General features: G+C 33.5%; 1 protein-coding gene across 15 annotated transcripts in view; it reads left to right on the top strand.

The window, feature by feature from the left end:
- Nucleotides 1-23,860, top strand: part of RFX3 (regulatory factor X3) — a 311,794-nt gene that overhangs the window by 218,150 nt on the left and 69,784 nt on the right. For 14 of the 15 annotated variants that reach the window (XR_004177857.1, XR_004177855.1, XR_004177856.1 and 11 more), the window contains 3 exons: nt 4,606-4,680; nt 13,377-13,558; nt 18,331-18,450. Coding sequence is in view for 12 of the 15 variants with exons in the window: in XM_031654201.1 (XP_031510061.1) it covers nt 4,606-4,680; nt 13,377-13,558; nt 18,331-18,450 (377 nt within the window). In the remaining 3 variants the exon portion in view is untranslated. The remainder of the gene's footprint in view (nt 1-4,605; nt 4,681-13,376; nt 13,559-18,330; nt 18,451-23,860) is intronic. The other variant, XM_031654200.1, reaches the window with a different exon arrangement.

Raw genomic sequence — 23,860 nt, 5'->3', positions numbered from 1 at the left:
TAACGTAATCATTTTCATTGCATGAAGCTATGGGGATATAATATCTTTGTTGAGGTTAGGAGCATTTCCTCAGATGATATATAAGAATATCGCATTGAACATTTGGGCCAGTAATCTTCTGGATCAGTGAGCCTACTTTTAGGCAAATTTTCCATCGGTGTTAACTGATCATCATTTCCTGTCTTAAATATGACAGTCATGAGTATTATGGTAAAACATCATTTAGTGTTACGCATATTTCTATTTAGCAGAATTTATAAATTTTTCCTAAGGAATGAACTTAACTTTTTAAGTGATCCACAATAAACTGGAAGCATGTGATCTCACCAGTCCACTTTGGGATTAGTATTTTGGGTGTCAAATGCTGATGTGTGCCATCTTTTTCTTGAGATTGGTAAACTCTCAGAAGACTGAACAAATATTTACTTAAATATCTAATCTACAATAATGGAAAATTTAACAAATCGATTTAATCTTTGAAGAGACTGGTAGAAACTTATCCTAATTCACTAACATTTTATCTAGCATCTAGCTAATTTGCACACTATCCCTCTGTCCCTCTATCCAACTCCTCCCCATATGCATGAAACTACCCCCTTGAAACTATGATAAACCCAAATCATGGACGAATTCATAGGAGTGACATTAGTAATCCATTTGGAATCATGCAGCTAGTTAATCCTTCATATCTTTGTAATTTCAAAATTCCAACTCATTATTACTCTTCTTCCCCATTTCTGCATTATTCCTCTTGCCTCTTCCTCACCCTCACTTTCCCGCCATTGTCATAATATATTCCTGTGAGTGATAGTCTCTTCCCTTATTGTTGTCCCAGAAGCTTCTATTCAATCCACAAGCATTTATTGGGCACACTTTCCTCTTACCTATTTTAACTTTACTACTAACATGGCCCATTATACCTAGCAAAACCCATCTCCTGGCTTTATCTGAAAATTAGCATTTTTCATACATCCCTACACTTTCCTCAAAACCTTAATGACATCGCTTTTTCCCTAATTCCCACATATATTATCTACTTCCAACCTATTTTTTTCAGCCTCACTCATACCGCTCCCATATATATATGAAATGTATATTTATAGCTCATGCCCTACAAACTAGGTTTTTTGCCATTTCCCTATTATGGACACACCCTGTGCTTTTTTGACTCCTGGTTCTATTAAGTCGATTCTTCCTAGATTTCCCTTTTACCCCCTGAATACTTCCATCTTTTAATACTTGGGTTTTGAATTCGGAGAGTCAATAAACTAAGAAAATAAATGTGAATTTTTTAGGTGTTCTTACATACATTTTTTCCAAGTAGAGAGTTCACAGTTTTCATTACATCTTCAAAAGGGTTAAAGACTCCTCAAAAGTTAAAGACTACTACTCTTCTTTTCTTCCACCTTTCTGAACTATACTTGTATTTTTGTTACAAACAGTCTTGTTTGGTGTATTAGTCCGTTCTCATGCTGCTGATAAAGACATATCTGAGACTGGGTAATTTATAAAGAAAGAGAGGTTTAATGAACTCACAGTTCCACATGTCTGGGGAGACCTCACAGTCATGGCAGAAGGCAAAAGGCACATCTTACATGGCAGCAGGCAAGACAGAATGAGAGCCAAGCAAAAGGGGAAACCCTTTATAAAGCCATCAGATCTCGTGAGACTTACTACCACAAGAATAGTGTTGGGGAAACCACCCCCATGATTCAGTTACCTCCCTCTGGCTCCCTCCCACAACATGTTAGAATTATGGGAGCTACAATTCAAGATGAGATTTGGCTGGGGACACAGACAAACCATAAAATCTGGGTAATTATGCATTTATTCATATATATGACTATATACCCTATCTCTCTTACTGGATTGTAATGTCTATTGAAGTATGAAAAATTTTTGTAATCATGATCTTTTGCACACAACTTTATAAATGACAGTCACCCAGTTACTATGTACTTAAAAAAGAAAAAAACTGTTCTTTAAAAAATGTAATCAGGGCTGTGATCCTTTCATGAGATTGGAATTCCCTTCAATATATTTTTTAAATGAATATAATAAATGTTAATTTTTTGTATGCGTCTCAGAAGTTCTTATCAGTGAGATGGTAACTAAATGACCTGGTTATCCCATTGGACTAATTAATAAGCCTTAAAGAATTCATGAGTATTTGGAAGCCAGTGGGTTTCCAAGTAGGCTCTAACATGCATGCTAAGACTGGTGTCTTCCTTGTAGAAAAACTCAGTCTTTGTTTCTTGATTGTCCTATCATTCCATGTTTCTGCCTTTCCATTCCCCGGGCTCCACAAATTCAGCACAGGCCTAAGTCGGTTAGGCAGAAGATTCCTAAAGCCAAAAGAAATACCCCTTTTGTTACCTATATTACAAAGTGACACAAAGAAGAACCAAAATTCTGAAGGTCCAAAGCATTCTGGAATGTCAGTGTATACATTCCTGGGGAATCCAGTTTCACCCACATATTTCCTTGCTCCTTTCCAAAGTTCTTAAAAAACTGGCCAGAAATGAGAAGGCCGTTTCCTAAAAGCCTGGACTTCTAAGGAATCATCTGGAAATCTAGGACCACCATAAAATAACAGCTTCAATAACAGAAGCAGATCTCTGATTTTTTCTCCCCCAGAAAAAGAAGTGCTGGTTTATCCAACTGAAAGGTGCTTATTAACAAACTGAGAGCATGGACTTCTTCTTTAGTGTTACTCAGCAATTATGTATCTGGTAATTTACCTTTCATTTAAAATTATAATATCAAAAGTTACAGATCATCTTATTTTTATTTGCTAGACTGAAATCTTACCTCAAATTCTCCACACTCAAACATTAAAGAAAATATAGGTATAATGGCAAATTAGGGTTTTGAGCAAATTCTTCCTATAAGTGAATTGTAGTCACATGAATCCTTTGACTTGTTTTCTGCTCTGTTTTCCCTTTGAAAACAAAGCACTTATTGATCATGTTTTAAGAGATGTTATACCAAAGTCCTTTATAGTTTCACAGTTTAATGTTTTGTCAAAATGTTTGTTTATTCATTACATTTACATTACTCTTTCTGTAATATATCTGTTTTCATTTGTGCAGTATCACTATTTTCAAGTATAGTGATAAACTGCATTAACATCCATTCTGGCAGAGAATGTTTTAGAAGCCAGTTTACTTAATTTTGTTGTCTAAAAAAAGTTAGCAGTAGGATAAATTGTATTATATCTTCCTATGAATTAATTTAATATCTATTTTAAGAATTTTTTAATGATTTCTTAACCTAACATATGCTTTTCAGTATTACATTTTATTAACTCCAGGGAAGAATTAGCAATGTGGGAAAATAATGTAAAATAAAATTAAAGCTATTAATTCCTAAGTTGTTTAGAAGAAAATTAGATTTAATGTTGATATAATTGATACTGAATATTCTGTGTATAAAGTGTTTTACCATAAAGAAATTGGCAACTTGGTAGAAAATTAAGACTTTGCAATGGACATTACTGCATTATTTTTCTTGGCGGGGGGGCAGTATGTTAAAATTTCAAATCTTTTTCGATTTCCATAGCCAAAGTATAAGACAGTTAACTATGTTTTAAAGCTCTAAATATTTTTATAACTGCTTATACTGAATTGTTGATGTAATCAGACTGTTAAAAATAATGAAATCAATTTTCTCTCTTAAATTGCATGGTGTGATTTTTTTTCTTTTGAATTTAGCTAATATTGTTAGTATAGCTCAGTGTCCAAATACAGGGTGTTCAGTACCTGTTTTTAATGGAACTTGCAATACTTCCAGGAGTTGAAAGATAGATAACTTTAAATATGAGGTTATTAAGAGTATATCACATTTATCAGTAACAGCTGGTATTTAATAATTTCTCATGCTATGCTGAGATTTCATGGAATAAAGCTGTTTCTGTGGTTGTCCCTTCTCTTTGTTGGCTCTGAATTATTTTCTCTTCTACATTCCATTTCTGCTGTCATTTCTAATATTTCTGCCTTACCACTATATCCTAAAATATAATGTAGGGATCAGCACTACTTCTTCATATTTGGTCGTACTAATCACCCCCTACTTCCATATTTTAATACGGGATTAATGGAGGAATGTATAGATTTAGTAACTTTTGGACATTAATGAAAGAATCTTGTTCATTTGCATTAAAATATTAATGCATATTAAACTCAAAATCTGCAGTATGATTTTCCTTTCATGACAGAATAGCACTAATATTAAATACTCTTTAGGTGGGAGACTATTTAGAAAGAGAATGGTTACTATCCCACATCCTGAACTATGTAAGTCAAGAATGTTTATTCATAAGGAGAAAAATCCACCGGGGTTCCTGCTCCTCAGGTCTCCATTCTGATAATTATGGAATGTTCAAAAAAGGTTTACTTTGTGAATGGGCTTATTATTAGTGTGCATATTTTTATTTTATTCTCTGGAGGGTGGGGAAGAAGTGAGGGGAAACACATTAAGCGATAGCTATTCATTAACAACCATTGAGGAAGAAGTTGAACTTTAAAGAATCTATCAGAAATTCTCTGGTCAGCCTTTTATTACTATCTTGTCTTGAGCCCTTTTTTTAATGACATCTATTATCAGATTGAAATGGCGATTGAGACGCTGCAAAAGTCTGACGGTCTGTCCACTCACAGAAGCTCTCTTCTCAACAGCCATGTAAGTTGCCTCTTCTTCATGTACACTAATCTCTTGCTTGTTCTGCATGTGTTGCTTGCCTCTAAATGCTTGTTTTATTTATTTACTTATTTATTTTGCTTCTTAACCTTCCTTTCTCAGCCCCTTATGATCTCTGTGTCATTTAATGGCTATTTTGTACAGTGAAATATCCAAAAACTAAGAGTCTCCAGTATAATGCCTTATTAGATTTCTGTACTCTTTGGGTACAGATACAATATTTTCAAGTTAGTAACAAGTTGCCGTGTGTTTGTAAAAAGTAATAATAGTGATTTTCAATATCTAAAATGTTCTGGTTTGATATTCATTTACTATGAAGCAAATACTTGTAATCTGCATCCCTGTCAAACAGCCATGTCTACTTGTGTGACCGGTAATATTCTTTAAGTAGAAAAAAGATTATTAATGTCAAATCCAATGACAAACTGTTTGAAAATTATTTGTTTGCCAGTTAGACTATGTAAAGTGGGCAGTAGACAGCCCTATAGTTGAACTCAGGTCCTAAGACCTAAAGAGAAGTGAAAGTGAACCAGAAGAAAAAGGGAGACTGTCTACAAGCCATAAATTGCTAATAATTGAGATAAAACAATTACCATTACTATTTCCTGAAGCTGTTCCCTGTTATCAGATGCAGATATCACTATGACACTGGTAAGTGTAAGAAAGGTGATGATAGTTTTGTGAAATTATAAACATTTTTATCAACTGTTCACATTTGCGAAACCCATGAAAATGCTGAATAAAAATTTGTTTTGTTAAGATGATTTCTGAATATATGGAAAAAAGTAAATAGACCCATGATTTAAATTCGTTTTAGATTGATTTTCTGCTAACTTAACACTAGTGACGTTTTAGTAAGAATTAGAATTTCTCCCCCAACTGACAATTTGTTCTTAAATTTAGGGATAAAGTATTATGCCTTCTTATTTCTTTTTCATATTTTGTAACTGAAAAGCTCGAAATTAGATCACCCAAATGAAACGATTTTTTTTCAGTGAACCTAAAACTTACTCGTAGAAAATGTTTTAACTGTGTTTTTTTAAATACTTGATTTTTGAAACATTTTCATTTTAAATCTTAAAATAGCACTAAATACCTCCTTATGTTCTTACACATTTGTTTTTAGATGGGGTATTTTATCTTGTTTGTTTTTTCAAAGGAAAGTATCATGGAAAACAAAACCAGGTTAGCCAACTTGGAGAATGCCTATAATTTTGGTGAAAAATCATACATATAAACTTAAAGATAATAACATATATTCTGGCCCTTCCTTTTGAAACAGTTTAAGAAATACAAGTTTTTGGCCGGGCGCGGTGGCTCAAGCCTGTAATCCCAGCACTTTGGGAGGCCGAGGCGGGTGGATCACAAGGTCAGGAGATCGAGACTATCCTGGCTAACATGGTGAAACCCCGTCTCTACTAAAAATACAAAAAAAACTAGCCGGGCGCGGTAGCGGGCGCCTGTAGTCCCAGCTACTTGGGAGGCTGAGGCGGGAGAATGGCGTGAACCCGGGGGGCGGAGCTTGCAGTGAGCCGAGATCGCGCCACTGCACTCCAGCCTGGGAGACACAGTGAGACTCCGTCTCAAAAAAAAAAAAAAAAGAAATACAAGTTTTTTCATTTCTGAAAATTGGTATTTAGTATGTCACTCTTTTATATTTCATAAGTATATTCCTGCTATGTTGGTATGTATCTGTGATTGTATTATAAAGGCTGATTTCCTGTATACTACTAGGCTGTGTGTGTCAGGGGGGTGATGACCAACTTGTATTTATGCTTTGAAAATGGCAAGTGAAATTGTTCTTCCTTTTACTCAGAAATGTGCAAGGACATAAGAAAAAAAAAAAACCTGAAGTTTCTAGTTACCTGTTTCAGCTTTCAGACTTCCAAGTTGTGCTTTCGTATTCAACTTGGAGTTCATTTTTACTTGACATGTATAATTTAGTAAAATATGTTATGTTTAATTTTAAATTTAACTTCAGTTATTCATCTTAATATTTTTATGAACAATAATGGAAGTATAAGAACATGTTTTTTATACATTTTTAAGATGTATTTGTTGATTTGTTTGAAGCTTTTCAACTGTGTTAGAGATTTTTAAAAATTACTTTTCTCTATAGAATTCATGAAAGAATGTTTAAGGTTAATAAATGTGTGAATTAAGCTGCATAAACAATGACAAATGTTTATTACTCCATGGCTTCATTTTTTTTAATTACATAATATGTCTGATCTTCCATACTGTTAACAACTGCCGGAGACACTTCAGTATGTGGAAAGAGTGGGAGCAAATGTTGATAGTGCAGTGATAATCTTTCTCCAGCTATCCTGACTCATTTTTATTACACCTCTGAGGCACAGTGAAGTTCATTCAAAATTATATTTATAGTCAAATATTTAGAAATACAAATTATTCTACAGATGGTTTATAAACAGTGGAGAAAGGATCAGTGCTTCTGCTGACTAATCAGTGAGGTTAGTTTCTTCCTAAACGCAGAAGAAGATCCAGTTGTCTTTTTCCTCCTTGGAAATTTGAGGATGCTTTTAACGTTTCTGAGATTTATCAAAAACAGCTGGAATTTGCTAGTGCATGCATTCTGGTTGATAACTACTTGCTAAATATATTTTACATTCTGTGAACCTAACTGGTGATTTTATGTTGCGTAGAATTTTTTCAGTGGAGAGATTGGGTTTTTTAAAAAAAGTGTTATTAATATTTTAAATGTCAGTAAACTATGCTACCTTTATTTCTCACTACATAGGGCATAATATAGAATTATTTGAGGTTTGTGGGATTCTGTAAGGTGAACATGAATTCCGCCTTATGATGATTAGTTCCCTGATTTATCACTATCTCCACAGGATCAATTTTATTATGTAAAAAAATTGGGAGAAATTATTGATAATTTGCATCCCATATTTTTCCTGTTTCTAAAGAGGGGTGTTAATCATGACTTTTGAGGTGAAAAGTCTATTCTCATTCTATTTTGGAATATGGGTAAGCAAAGATTTCCTATTTTCTCTTTCTATATTTGCTTATTCACAGTAATTTTTAAAACTCTTATTAGGACTAAATAAGATAAATAATCCCCTCTCAGCAGAATCCAACTTGATTGCTTTGCTTTATACCTTTCCACACATTAGAAAATGGGGTGGGGTATTGAATTCTTATCCCATTTTCAACATATTCTTAAGAGAATTAACATGGTGGTAGTTATTTTAGTACCAGCATCTGTAATAGGCAGTTAGCAAATCTTTATTGTAAATGATAGTTCCAAGAAAGTAAGGATTTTTGTATGTTTTGTTCACCAGTGCATCCCTAGTGCCTAGAATGGTACCTAGTACATCACAGATACTCACTAAATATTTGCTGAATGAATTAAAACAAACAATAAAAGGGATCAGGCCTTATGTTACCTTCATTATTTTAGGAATTCTAGGATGCCGTTGCCAATCATGTGTACATTTATTTGGAGACTCATATTCATTGTATTGTTTCCTTTGTTTTCAAGTTTACTTCTAGTAGATGTATACGTGAACATTGTTGGTAAAGGGTGGTCTTGTTCTGGTATTCCATCTGAGTAAAGAATATATGGCCACTCTGTTATTTCTCTACAAGCAGCCTTCAGTTTAAGAGTAAATAACTCTTTTTTTCTCTAAACAATCTCATCTTTTAAAAAATTCTTGCCAAGAGTGACATTGTTTGTCTCCTGGTATTTTAGAATGGTTCTTTGTATTTGGCTTTACAGAATTCTATTAGTCTGATAATTTTTTATTTAAATATTTTTGTTTCTTATTTTTTTATATATGAAGATGCTATAGGTAAGTGATGTATAGTCTGCCTAAATCAAATTTGAATATCTAATTCTTTTCATTGCAGACTTAAGATTTTTTTATACTTTTTCTTGGTGTTAATTAATACAAATTAGTATTTAATGGTTGTGGTGTGTTCACTTGTTTACGAACTACTTATTTTACATTGTGAATTTGAATTCAGAAATGTTGTTAATTGTCCCCAATAATCGCATAAAATTTAAGGTTGTACATTTCTTTAAAATTCCATTTAAAGTTTATGAAAAGCTCTAGCCATCTATTTTATGTATTTCTCACAATCTGGCAAATAATTACTTCATGTTGTTTGCTAGTTTTAGCTACCAAAATACATTCAGCTCAAAGCAAAACCTTGGTTTTTTACTCACTTTTCGTTGACTTTGCTGTATTGTAAATATAAGTTATTACAGAAATAAGGCCTGTCAAAATGCGTATCATTAGTAAACTGAAATAAAAACGAATCCTGATGGGTAATAATCCATCTGGGAAAAAATGACAAATGTTACATTTAGATGTTAATTGGGCAGTGCAATATTTGTTTATTTTTATTTGTCAATCAGGATTTCCCTTTGGGAAAAATAGGAACCATTCATCTTTAATCTATCTTGATTAATACAGATTAAATGCAGAGGTTGAAAGATGCAGTTATCTTGGTTTCCACCCTTAAATGAGTGTATGTTAGTTCATTAGTAGAATAATCAAGTTTTAAAGATAAAGGTTAAAAGTTGCTATGTTATTTTATGGGCTTTTGAAATAATTCCTTGTTATTTTACGGGTTTTTGAAGTCAGGAAACATTTTACAAGACATTTTATAAAAGAGCAAAACAAATAATAATTGTTTAGTCCTAAATTGCTGAATGTTAAGATTGGGGAATACGAATGTCCAAATACATTGTATTAAAGACAAAACCCAAGGAAGCAATATTTACCAGGCATTAACTTCCCTTGGGTAGCTCATGGAGCCTGTGCCTTTAGGTTGCACTTAAACTTACACAAAAACTTAACTGCCAAGTTTCTCTTACAATTAAAGTAATGCTTTCTAATACTATGTTTTAGACACAAATGTCTGATTTATAATTCCATCACTGTATCAAAACGTAAAAGTTAAATACTGGCATATAGGATGGAGATTATAATCCCCAGCCAAAGTCTTATCTGGTGGATCCTTTTAAATCAATTTCTGTTAATACAGTGAATTTCTAGGAGATATAGCCCGAGGTGGGGCAGTTGTTGGCAGTCTTCTTAGCTGGGACCTGCAGGGCTACAGCAAATCCATCTCCATCCTTTCAGGGCTTTTACCTCCACTTGACTTCCTTATGCTCTCTCAACCTGCTCTCCAGGCATCTGGCAAAGAATACAGTTCCTCTTTCTGCATACATCGGGTAGGGAACAAAACGTAGCTTTGCTAGTGTCAAAGTAATAGTCATCAAAATACCTGTTCTTATACCATTTTTCAAACTAACCAGTGATTTATATAAATATATATATGTATATGCATGTATACATGTAAACATTTTTGAACTAGTTTGGAAATGAAGAAGAATTTAAACAGAATTAAACAGAATTTCTTCAGTTTAAGAATGTAAACTATATAAGACGAACAATCAGTTTATAAAACAGTGCAGATTTTTTGACTTACCTAGCCATTTCAGAGGCCTGCCTAGCCAATCCAGTAAAAGGTTCACTTCCTGTAAATTATTCAATTGGGATATAAGTAATATCATTTAGGCTTCTAAGTAGTTTGTACCAACATTTGCTATAATTATCTCACTATTTCTATGAAAAGTTTTCTTTATTAAGAGTGGGCTGATTAACCCATATATATATATGTATATAAATGTAAATATACCATTGGACTCAAAATATTTTATATTAAACTTTAATATTTGTACTTTTACTTTTATAAAACGTAATTTATTACAGTATCCTTCAAATATTCTATTATTGGATTTTCTTTTTCAAATTTTGTAGTACAATTTTTAATCTACAAGATAATTCCTATGATCATGAAAAATAAGTAAGCTCTCATGTTTACATATTTGTCTTTATTTTTAAGTAATTAAATGATGCACGAAGACTAGTATACAAGTAGGGCAGTTTTTAAAATGTTTTATTTGTTTCTGGTTAATTAAAATTATTTGTATTTGCTTTTATCAGACTAAAATTACATTAATCTGTTTTTATTATTTGTATACTTTTGGTTGTAAAGTTCATATTATAATATTGACTAATTCCATTTCTGAAAAAAAATGCCCTTTAAATTAAGAGTTTTCTATATAGTATGTCTTCTGTTCATTAGCAAAGGAAGTAATATTGATTTCTTCACTCAGAAGAAATCATACTATTATACCTTTGACAATATGCATTATTTTATGAGGATATGTAGATGTACATACAAACATATCTTTGGCGTTTTTAACTTACACATATTGTGTGTTCCATGCATTTTTAACTTACACATATTGTGTGTTCCATGCTTGTGGATGTGGAAACTTCATTAGTTTAGCTGAAAAATACTACTCTGTTTCAAAAAGTATTAACGTTTTTTATGTCTGCCTTTCCAGAATGTTTTTCTTTCATGTCTTCTTTATAGTCCTTTATATCAAGAACCTATATGCCTTTCTTTAATATATTAAGACTGCCAATAGAAGGTGGTCAACCCTTGCTCTGTGTAGTATACGTACACAAAACAAGAACCAGCACTGTTGTACAGTACAGCTCACTAGGACTGCCATAACATCACTCAAGTGCTTCCCAATCTCAATCATTTTACCAAAGCATGTGGATGAAATATATGAATCAGGATTTTATTGCTGCATTTTATGTGTAGTCTCCCTCAACTATACTCAAAACTAATAAAGTCTTAAAACTAAAAAAAACAAAACAAAACACTAAAGATACATGCTGTCCCACTGTTGTAAGCAAAATACTAATTTGAACCTCAGTAACTTAATTTCCCAATCAGACTGCCTTATCTCTTTTACACTAAATGAATATGTGTAGTAAACCTATTCTGTGTGTCACTTAGAATACTCAGAAATCATGTTTAAGCGCCCCTGGACAACTTGTTTACTAACAATCAGGTTCCAGATGATTCATAACAAAATAGTTCTTCTGGCCTGTAATACTTTTATGTCATTGTAAAAACGAATGTTTATTTTGTGTAATCTTTTTAAACTTGTATAGGTCAGCCTTGTATATGTTAAGAGGTGTTATGTACATTTAAATGTGCATATTCATTCCTATATGTGCCCTGTGAAGGACTTCAAGTCTTTCTGATCAAAATTTGAATTTTATTTTTAAAAGTACTCTGGATTGTCTTGTAGATTTGGTGGCTATGTTTTGTAAGCCAACTATCAATATGGGTTTAATGACATACGTTTAATTACATAAACATCATGTAGGAATATTTGACATTAAAATGGTTTTTGGAAATTAGTTGTCATGACTAAAATCAGTAATTCTGAAAATATTTTTAATGAATTTTTAAATTAAAAGTCTGAAAATTCAGGTTCTAAGTTTGACTGCAAATCTTAAAATATGTAAGCAAAATGGAGAAATTTTTTATTTATTTAGATGTTCATATTATCATTTTTAGCATTTCACTGGAAATTCCTAGAGGACAAGGATGAGATCACATTCATTTTTGCATCACTAGATGCCTGGCACATTACCTGGCTCATGGTTGGTGCTCAATAAATGAATTCTTTGGCTTCTAAAATTTATATTAACTTGAATTGTGTGTTAAATGTCAGCTCTTTATTACACCTGTCTTATATATGGCATGAAAATTTTTTTTTGAGGCAAGTAATGTGAAGTATTTACTGCTTTTGTGAAACATTGGTCTGGAGTAATCAGGATATGTGAATTGGAAACCAGCTCAGGCATGGAAACAATATGTGACTTTGAGAAAGTAATTTAAGTCTATTTCAGTTTTCCTTTTATAACTAAATAAATGAATAAAAAATTTAATTTTGCTAATGTTAAAATTCAATAATACAGACTTGGATTCAATTTTCTAAAATTTTCTTGTACATCCAGTGCTTTAAAGATGTTTTTTTGTAATGTACACAAGACAACATAAAACTTTAAAATGTGAACATAGACTGAAAAAGTATTGCGTTACCCACTACCATTGCAGTGTGCCTTCCAAAATTATGAATAAACACAGTTTTGAGGCGGAAAAATTCAAATGGTTGTAATAAATGATTCATTTTCATTGCATGTAAACTCTTTGCCAATGTCTAGTTAGTTTATTTTCATTTGGGGACAAAATGACTGCATTTTGTCCTTTCTGCTTTCAGAATCTGTCCCAGTAGACCATATTGTTATTTTCTAGTGGTAATTTGAGATAAATTAAAATTCTATAAAAATGAATATAACTTTAATATAAACACTGATACCAGGCAGGCTGCTGTTCATGTGTTATAACAAGCCAACACTAAAGACATCTTATGTACCATGCTACCAGGCTTGGTAACATGTTTTGTTCCGTAGCAATTATATTTCTGATATTTGTGACCAGTTAATGGGATTATTTGAACTCCTTGAAGTGGTATCTGTTTTCAAAATTGCAATCAATACAGAGAAAATTAGTATGTCTCTACGTGTGCTTGAATATTTGAAGAAATGGATATTGTCTGAGATCCTTAGTGATGTTCAGCTATTTACAGTGTTTCTGAGCATTTTCAAAGGTAGATTACCAGCTTCTGAATTACAGTAGTTTACTCTATCATAAGACTTGATGAAGAACTTCTGAGTATTTCTGTATGTTGCGTTTGCAGTGTCTTGTAGAAATTTTGGCAAATTATGTGATTTGTCTGTGTTTACTGTGTCTTATTTCCCTAGCTCCAGTGGCTGTTGGACAATTACGAGACAGCAGAAGGAGTGAGCCTTCCCAGAAGCACTCTATACAACCACTATCTTCGACACTGTCAGGAACACAAACTGGACCCAGTCAATGCTGCCTCTTTTGGAAAATTAATAAGATCAATTTTTATGGGGCTACGAACCAGGAGATTGGGCACTAGGTTAGTATTGAAAAATAAGATCATAAACTAATCTCTGTTTTTCAAACTAGAGCAATTCAGTATATTGTTTAAACAAAAGTACTTGATTACAGACAATATGTAAGGAAATACGTAGAATGAGCTCAGTTTATAACATCCCCAGGAAAAGGAAAGGACGTTATTCAGTGACTATTTCCAAGCCAGAATTATATGTTGTCTAAAACATTAACCGAGCAAAGCTTTGAGAAGAGCTGATTCTCAAACTACATAGAAATTGGTAGACCAACCTGTTAATGCAAGATTTGCATATGGTGCTTTAAGACACACACAAACACATACACACACACACACACAAAAATGTATTCTCTTATTAAAAGAAATCCTACTAATGATGATGCATTAAGTGACATAGTAAATGGAAAACTATGTATCTCTTAACTCTTGAAAACTTACATTTGTCTTTATAAATAATTGTTCAGTTAGAGTAAGAAGCTAAAGCAGAGTTTTTTCATTTGATTTCTGGAGACCAATTAAAAATCATTTGGTAAACTTGCAATATAGTGTTTAAATTCCTCAGTGATAAGATAGTTGTATTTTACCTCTCATTAGCCCCTACTATTTTTTCTGCTCTTAATGTGAAACCATATGTGTGTGGAAGGAAAAGCATAGTATAGTTCAATTGAATTGAAACAATGTGAAGAAGAAGTCTCTGGTTTTTCTTCCTTTGGAAATAAGAGTGTTTTCACCAACCGAAACATCATGAAAAGAATACTTAGAACTCTGGAGCTTCATTTTTGTCTTTCCATATTTCTATAAATTATCATAAGATAATTATTTTAAGTAGCTGGACAGAAGGCTATGGATGTTTTTAATTTCCTAAATCTTATAGAAATCATATAAAAAGTTAAAATAGAGATACTATACTATGCAACATTAGGTGATTTACCCTTCATTAGCTATAAAGCACAACTTCAGAGTATTTTAGCAAAGAGGTTTTTTTTGTTGGCTTTTTTTTTTCTTTGTTTGTTTGTTTTTTTGAGATGGAGTCTCATTCTGTTGCCAGGCTGGAGTACAGTGGCATAATCTCTTCACTGCAACCTCCGCCTCGCAGGTTCAAGTGATTCTCCTGCCTCAGCCTCCCGAGTAGCTGAGACTACAGGTGTGCGCCACCACGTCCAGCTAATTATTGTATTTTTAGTAGAGATGGGGTTTCACCATATTAGCCCAGATGGTCTCCATCTCTTTGGTGATCCACCTGCCTCGGCCTCCCAAAGTGAAGAGTTTTTAATCTTAATAAAATAAGCACAGCCTTAGTAATTGACTTCATTAAAAATGTATACCAAAAAGAGGAGTGAGTGTTGTGGGGAGAAAAGATTGATCTTTTTGTCACCATCACAAGACTCATAGCTAGGACCCCTATAGCAAAAGATTAACAAGCGAAAAGCATACAGATTTGTTTAATATAAGTTTTACATGACTGAGTGCCTTCAGAAATGAAGGCCCAAAGAAACAGAGAGAACTGTATGTATTTTATGCAGTCTGATGAAGTGAATAGTTCTGGAGAAATTGGACAGAAAGGAGTATAATCTAATGGTTCTAGAGGTATGATCTAATGGTTCTAATCTGGGGGAAACTAAGCAAGGCCTGTTTTGTTTTTGTTTTTGTTTTATTTTTTGAGAAGGAGTCTCGCTCTGTAGCCCAGGCTGGAGTGCAGTGGCCTGATCTCAGTTCATTGCAACCTCTGCCCCCTAGGTTCAAGTGATTCTCCCTGCCTCAGCCTCCCGAGTAACCCCGGTTACAGGCGCCCCCCCCCACCTACCACGCCCAGATAATTTGTGTTTTTAGTAGAGATGGGGTTTCGCCATGTTGGCCAGGCTGGTCTCAAACTTCTGACCTCAGGTGATCCACCCGCCTCGGCCTCCCAACATCGTGGGATTATAGGCGTGAGCCACCGCATCCGGCCCAGCAAGACCTGTTTGTTCAGATTTTTCTGCATCCCTGTGTCTTCAAAAGTAAGAACGTTCTTTTCTGCAAGGTATAGGAGGACCCCTCTGGAATGAGGGTCCCATTACCTGTTTTCAGGAGAAAGTAAGCTAGGTTTTATGGCCTGCTTCAGAGGAGAAGGAGTGAGGGGAATTTTTTCTAGTTTCTGTGGCCTGCTTCTGTTGTTTCCTCAAATGCCAAGGTGCCATAGTTTGGGATAGCATGTCCTAAACCTCTTCACTGTCTCAGTTTTATGAGATTTACAAGGCCTGTATGTATTCAAAGCATGAATTATTGCTTTCCGGTTGCATTTTAAGTGATTATACAGCTTTTAGATTGCTGAAGGTTTAGCTCTCTCATAAATATGTTTCCTTCTTTCTATACTTCAAAAGATAGTATATTTTAAACTGAAGAATATGATTGTCTATTCACACTAAAGGAATAGCTTTCATTCCCTTGAGAAAAGCTTTTTGTTTCTATAGTATTTTTTTTCCCCCAAAACCACAAAAATCATTATTTGGGGACCTAACCTACTATCTCCTAGCTGGTGGCTCTGTAGTTATGCATACCATGCCAATATTTTGAAACTCTGGGCTTTATTCAACATTCTAATAGCTGTATTGTTGTGCTTCTTTTGTTACTGAAAGGGATTTCAATGGGTCCTATTTTGAGGCTCCGTTCAAACCTTGAAACACGTCTTTAAAATAGAAAGGGACAAAATTGGGGTTGTTTGGTTTTGTGAATGGGTAGAATCCATACTCTGTAAGTACATATTGCAATATTGCAGCTTTTACTTTCTGATGTTCTGGGTTCCTCCCACCCACCACTATGTAACAATTATGAATTATGTCTCCTGTTTTTTTTTTTTTTAAATTGTATGTAGTGTTTGCAATTAGGTTTGTGAAGCGAAGCCTAGAAAAATAAGGAAAAAATAAGTACTATGGAGGGAGTTTAAAGAAATGAAGTGTTACGAAGATAGAATTCTAATGTAGAAAAACTGGCAATTGTAGGAGTAAGGTACTAGACATTCTTTCTACCATAGAAACTGTTTTGCGTTTACTTTCTACTCCTAATCAAAGGAACAGATGGAAAATTAATGTAAATCATGAGACAAACTAAATCAAATACTTTTTTTAAAAAGTGAACTATATGTAAAACTATTATTAATATTATCCATCAATAAAATAATCTGGTGAAACCACTCAAACCAGAACCAGATCTTTTCCAAAGTTTTTGGACCTTAGTAAACAAAAAGTAAATCAAATCACTGTTTTAAACAAAGGCAAATAAAAAGGTACCTTTTGTTAGATCCCATCTCCAGGTTAAGTTTGAGTAAAGAAGACCATGGATATACTTCTCTCCCCCAGCCATTCCCAATGAAATAAAAAGAACCTCTCCCAACCCAACTAAAATGTTAATTTGTAGGAAAGGCACCCCATCTATTTGAGGTCTCACAAGAGAGATGTCATTTTCCTCTGTAGTTTTGTCTTGTAAGTAATGCCTCCTGCTTCCTACCCTACCTCCACTCCTTAGTGTCCCCCAGTTTGTACAGGAGAACACCACAAATTGGGTATGTGGAATTTTTTGGTTTGGCTTATTGCACCTTTCTGCAGTGGATTTTCAAGACAAGATCTAATCTCTGCAAGTGGAAGGCCTTGCTTTACGGGCATTAAGTTTCTTTATCTGCTTTATTGTGCTGAAAGCATGTAGATATTTGGATGCCTTGCATTTTTTTTAAACTAGCAGTATAATTTATGTAATATGATTTTAATGTCTTCAAATATGTATAAGGTTCATTTAATATATGTTTTTAAATCTTGGAAGTACAATTCTGCCCTATTTTTATAAAAAATATTTAATCCATACTCTTCTTGCATTTCTTTTTGTAAATGGAAGAAAAAATTGGAAAAAGCACTGATGTATTGCCATATATGGACTTGTGAAAAACTACTATTTTCTCTTTGCAAGAATTTACATATATAAGATGATATTTTGCAAGAATTTGCAAATTCCATTCAGAGCAAAACTTTATCATTTCTAATAGCAAACATGGTCTTTCTCATGAACATGGCGAAATTGTGACATTTTTATTCCAGGTGGAAATTTGCCATTTTCATAGAGAAATTTCCCCATGTCTGTTGTGACAAATCCTATTTAGCCTGCAGAACTGATACAAATCCATAAAAACAGAAACTAATAAAATGTGTTTCAAAATCAGTAGATTAAAGACTTACTTTCTTTTTAGGTTACAAAATATTAAGTAAGTCTTTACCACAACATTTTGTAACAAATAATTAAGTTATCTTACTTCATCATCACTGAAGTAAAGAGAAAAATGTCGAACTTATCCAGGAAAGTAGAATTAAGATTTTTTTTCTTTGTTCTGTATACATACTTTACAATGAATGCATATTCACTGACTGATTTTTGTTGGCCTATTAACTAATTTTTACTGGCTAAAAACTTTTTTCCTATCTTTACCCTTCTTAACTAAATTTAAAATAGAAATTTGAAAATGAAATGTAATTTGTATAGAACAAATGGACTGTTTGACTAATATTTAAGTGAAAGTTTATGAACAAATATCTTTAGCAGGGCCTTTAGCTGATTGATTTAGACTCTTATTTTGATTCTTCAAATTTTATCACCATAAAAACATAAAAGTATTCAGAACAGGTTAATCATAATATATAACATTAATATACTGTTTTTACCAAATTTTTCCAAGTGTGAAGTTTAATGGACATCCCATGTGATTAATATTAGTTTGACTGACTTTTGTTTCTAATGTTTCTTGTTCGCTAATGAAGAGGAAACTCCAAATACCACTACTATGGGATTCGTGTCAAGCCAGATTCCCCTCTTAATCGTCTGCAAGAAGACATGCAGTATATGGCTATGAGGCAACAACCCATGCAGCAGAAACAAAGGTAGACTCTGAAGTTATCGTTGATATGTCCAAGCTATGTATTTCTTAGTTGTTCGGGTCTCCTTTTTTCTGAACAAATACCTAAGTATAAAAGAATGTTCTTATTGTTGGCATGCTTTCACTACGGATAGTTCTTAAATATGATTTAGAATTTCAGTGATCCCGCCTGTTTTCCAAATTTTTAAAAATTACTTATCAGTCAGCCTGTTTGGTCCCTTTTAAGTGTGACATCCCAAACTGTTCAGACAGGGAAATGAAACACAAACATAAGGAGCAAACCCAAGCAAATACCAACTGGAGAAATTGGTTTCAGTATTCATGAGCTTCTGACTTGCTATTCTGCACATCCCTCAAGTCATTCTTTTTGACACAGTATGAATTTTTGCAGAATGTTTGGGATGTCTTACATTTGCTTTGAATCCAACTTTCATAGATACAGAATTGCTGATATTAGAGTTGTAAGAGATCTCAAGCATTCATGAATGGATGGATGGATGATGGATGGATGGACGTATGGACAGATGGATGGATGAATGAATAGAATCATAGATCTTAGAATTGAAAAATATGTTAGTCTAGTCTGGCCTTAAAACCTTATGACAATCAAAGCATTAATAGTCTCTGTTTTTTTCAGATGAGTCCCAGAGAGGTTAAATGATTTGCACAAGCCCATAATGAAGTTGCATAGCCAAAAGGGCCTTCTAGTCCCATGTGACTTATGTCACAATTTAGAGTAAATAAAATGAAAAAATCCTTTCCTCTTTACCAGCATAGCTCAACCAAGACAGTAGTTATGATTTTTCTTTTCAAGTGAGCGTGCAGAATTAGGTAGGAGAAAGGAGGCCTCTGCATAGGTCCCAATGTAATGATCTGTAGTGATTAGTTGCCTTGGCCACATCTCCCCATCCATGCTAGTTCACTCAGAAGCATTAACTCTAAGGTAATGTCAGAGAAAAGAATGTATCACACAGTAATTGTATACTATTTAGTCAGCCAATACTGATTGAGTCTCTACTGTGTGTTAAACCCTGCATGCAGAGATAAGACACAGTTCTTATGTTTGAAGAGTTAAAAAATTAGAAGGGGAGGCACATGGAGAATGGGAAAAAAATGGAAGGCAGTCTGGGAAGTGCTGAAATTAAACTTTGATCAAGGAACTATCACAATACAGAGGAGTTTTCAGGAAACTCTGGGAGAAAGGGAGATTGGGAAGTTTCTAGAGAAAGTGCTATTTGAGTAGGAACTTAGAGAAGTCATAAAAAGAGAAATATTGAAGCAGAAGGAAAATTCACCTAGGGGTGAAGTCCATGATGTCTGTGGTAAATGGTCCATGATATATTTAGTGAGGTTGGTATTACAGAAGGAGAATCAAGGAGTTAATTGAGTAGTTTAGTGGGAGATGAGATCTTAAAAGTAGTTTGGATCATATATTAAGGGATTTGCTTGTATGTAAAGCTAATAAGTTTGTTCTTTGTGCAGAACATAGCTTTGAAGCTATGTAAGGCTTTGAAGCAAAACAATGAAACTTTGATTTTTTCTAGAGAGATGACTTTTTGATTTTGGGCAAGACATATTTAATGGAAAGAGACTGGAGGTAAGGATACTTGTTAAGTGGTTTTTTAACACAGTCATAATTTCCAGTGTAAGTTTACCAGACTGAAGACTCAGTTCAAGATTGGCTATTATATAAAAGGTATCTTAAAGGTTTTAGATTTTTTTTATTACAGATTCTCAATCTTATTTTTTAATTGCTGATTCTTATTTTTTGATGTATAGCCAGTGAAAAATAAGGTCTCTGAAAAAAATAGTAAAATAAATTATAGACTAGTACCTCATAGAGTTGGATAGTACCTCATAGAGTTTGTGTGAGTTGCAATAAATTGTTACTGTTTTGGATTATGATTGCTTTTTGCATCTGTTAATGGCAGCACTTATAGCCTTTACTTTCTGGTGTGATTTCTGCACTCATACATAGCAGCACTACACAGTGGAGATGATGGTGAAATCAAGAAAAAGAAAGTTTGCTTCAGAAATAACATATACTCAAACTTAAGTATGAATAAAAACTTAATAAATTATACCTAGGAATTGAAGCCCATTATTTGACTGCAAGGAATCTCCTGTGATTTAACTATAAGGAATTCTAGCAAGCTTTCATAGAAACAGAAGCCTTCAAGGGACATTCTTTATAAAAAACCTGAGTTACATAAGTAAAGCCTAGGACTTTCTGTGGTCTCCTCATGAAACAGATTCTATAAAGATTAGCAAGCCATAAAAACCCTTACCTTCTCAGGATAGTGGTACCTGAGTTTGGAAACAGATAAAATATGGAGACGTTTGAGAAATGATATAAAAATCTCAGTAGTATTAATAAATTGAGTTTGATTGTTATTTCTTGTGAAACAAAAATGTGAAAGAGCCATAAAAGTACTGAAACTTCCTTTAATTTGTTGGGCTTTTTTAATGATACAAGTTTAGGATTATAGACAGTTGCTCTTAAAATGGTATCTTGCTAATTGATTGCAGTGTTAGTGTTGCCAATTGCATGGGCCTCTCTTATAGGGCAGCAGGAGTCTTCTGTGGTCTCTCTGAAGGAACCTGTCCACTGACAACACTTAACTGAAACCAATTACCCTGTTGTGCAGAAATATTTAGACAGGAAAGAAGGAGTTTCTTTTCATGGGTGTGTACATAGGCTAATTTAAGAATATTTGTTGAAAACAATGGGAAAAGAACTTCTTAAAATATATTTTATGGCTTAAAAAATTTTTTAATGATGATTTCAAAATTCAAATGATTCTGCTGAATACAGTAAAAATTATGTAAAGAGACTGCCAGTCTCTTGCAAAAATACAAATGACATGTGAAAGGTTTAAAGTATAAAATAGAAGATATTTCAAAATACTCACATTATTTGAATACTTGAAGGTTTATTAAATGTATCCATGTGTGCTTATCTTTCATAATGTAGATTTATGTTTTATATGTTATAGTGAAGAAATGCAAGTCTATGCAGTGATTATTTTGTTAATTGAATTCAACTTTTGGAACTCAATTTGTACATTTTTCTTGTGAATTTGGAATTATTGTTACTGTAGGGATAATAGTGATTATTGTTTTTATATAGCTCACAATTTCTTGAGCTCCTTTATGTAAGGTATCACTTGAAGGTTTGATAGGGTGGTAGAGGAGATCTCCATTTATCTATAAATCCAGTTCCCAGCAATACAACTGTATGGAACATAGCCATGAGTCTGAAAATAAATGTAAACAACTTCTGATTGGAAAGCAGATGTCACAGAGCCTGCAGTTTCACTTAGTTGAAAAGATGAAGCCATTCTCAAGCCATTTTACCTAAAATAAAGGAGATTAGAACCCACTTGGTTCACAGACAATCATGAACTATGACAGCTGGCAAGAAGAAATACAAGTAGACAGGCTCTTCTGTTTACTTTAAAGTTATTCAGTACAGCAGTTTGTGGACACTCCGTGGAGGGGCAAATGGACTTAGGCACTCCAGTAGATACTTCAAATATCACTCTAATGACTAAAATCTAGCCTAACACAATATAACAACTGCTTTGCGTATTGATGGCATTATGGGTAATCAAGGAGAGGTAAAATACCATGGTTAAGGAGGCAGGAGAATGTGTAACAGTTTTTGTAAAAAAAACCTCTATTGAAAATACTTCATATGAAAATAATTTTTTTGCACTGAAGTGAGGTGATCTTCAGTTTTTGATGAAATTCACTCATGGACTAATTTGTTTACCCTAATTTAGATAATAAGTAAGTTAGATTATTTAGAGCAAAAAGGAGATCAGTAATTTCCAGCTCTCCAAACCAAGTACAATGTTTGCTGCAGTTTAGTTTTAATAATGAAAAGAAGTACATAGAGAGTATTGACACATATATTTTAGATATTTTTCCAAATTCCAGTAGTGAAAGCCAAATACTTTTGATAATGTGCTTGGCTGTGTTTGATCCCAGTAGCTGTTCTCAAAATATTAAATGTCATTTGTCATTTCTTCAACAAATACTTATCAATTGTTATTTGCATAACAATCTGTCAATCACATCTAAAAGACATAACACAGAATCATAGAGTGTTAGAGATGGAAGGAAGAGATCACCTAGTCCAACTTACCCTCTTAATGAGAAAACCGAAGTCCATAAAGTTTAAATAACTTATCCACAGTCATATAGCAACCAGGATAAGAACGCTTGTCTTTATTCTCATGAGAATTCCACCCTCAATGAAGTAAGATAACCCAAACAGAAACACACATGTAATAAAATTTTTGCATATGAAATAAAGGGAGAAATCACATTTTAATGAGTGTGTTTCAAGTAATTGAGGAAATGTACTACCTCCTGCCTCTTTTCATGGTCTCTTCACGGCAATTGGATTCTGTGAAAGAATAAACCTTTCTTTCACAGGATGTGAAGTAAGAATGTCACTAAGAAGAGAGAAGAGAGGTCATTTAGAAAGATGGTACAGCAAGGCTACTTTTGTTTTGGCTGTAGATAGATGTAAAAGTATGCACATTCTTTTAGAAGTGAGAGGAAATTTAAGAACTTTTATCATTAGATGGCCTTTCTTAATATAGGGTTCAAAGACTAGTTAAACGAACCCTATATTTAGAATTGGAAAATGGGGAATTGAGTACAGACTACATGGGCACTTCTACAGAGTGTATGAGTTAACCTCACTGAGCCTCAGGTTCTTCATCTGCGAAATAGAAATTCATAATAGACTATCTCACAGATTGTTTTGAAGTTCAAGTGGAATTAAAGTATCTGAAATTTTGTTTAATAACTGAAAGTGTTCAAGTGTTAGATAATTATTATTGGGATCACTATTATATAATGAGTACTGGAGAAAAATATCTTTCTTATGGAATATTTAGTGTTTTGAAGGAGAATGAAGCCTGGCAGTTGGTCAAATTGGGCTTCCATTTCTCTATACCTCTAGGCCAGTGGTTTCTAACTTTGATTGATGTTAATAGTTTATCATTCCTTTCCTAGACATTAATGCCCTGGGGTCATTACAGAGTTAAACATCTAGTGCTGGTAAATTGCTCTGAAGCAGCTGAGGGAGGCAGGAGTCTTTAGTGAGAAAATAATCAGGTGCCTGTGTAATTGGCTTTTGGATACAACTAAGGAATGTTGGCATTAAGATATTTAATGTTCACCGTGCCACTGCTCTTGTCCCTGATGTAATAATCGTCTTTTCCATTGAAGAGAGGAGAAACATAAATAATCACAATTCAATAACTACCAAACTATAGTAATTTATGTAGTTTGTTAATAATAACAGTCACCACTTATGCTCCTAAGTAGTATTTATTGAACATTTAAAATGTTTTCCAGTAAACACATTACACGCAAGATCTCATTTGGCAATTATA

Source organism: Papio anubis, chromosome 13 (genome assembly GCF_008728515.1).
Source record: "Papio anubis isolate 15944 chromosome 13, Panubis1.0, whole genome shotgun sequence".
NCBI classification, from domain to species: Eukaryota; Metazoa; Chordata; class Mammalia; order Primates; family Cercopithecidae; genus Papio; species Papio anubis.
This window is presented reverse-complemented; position numbering and strand designations above follow the sequence as displayed.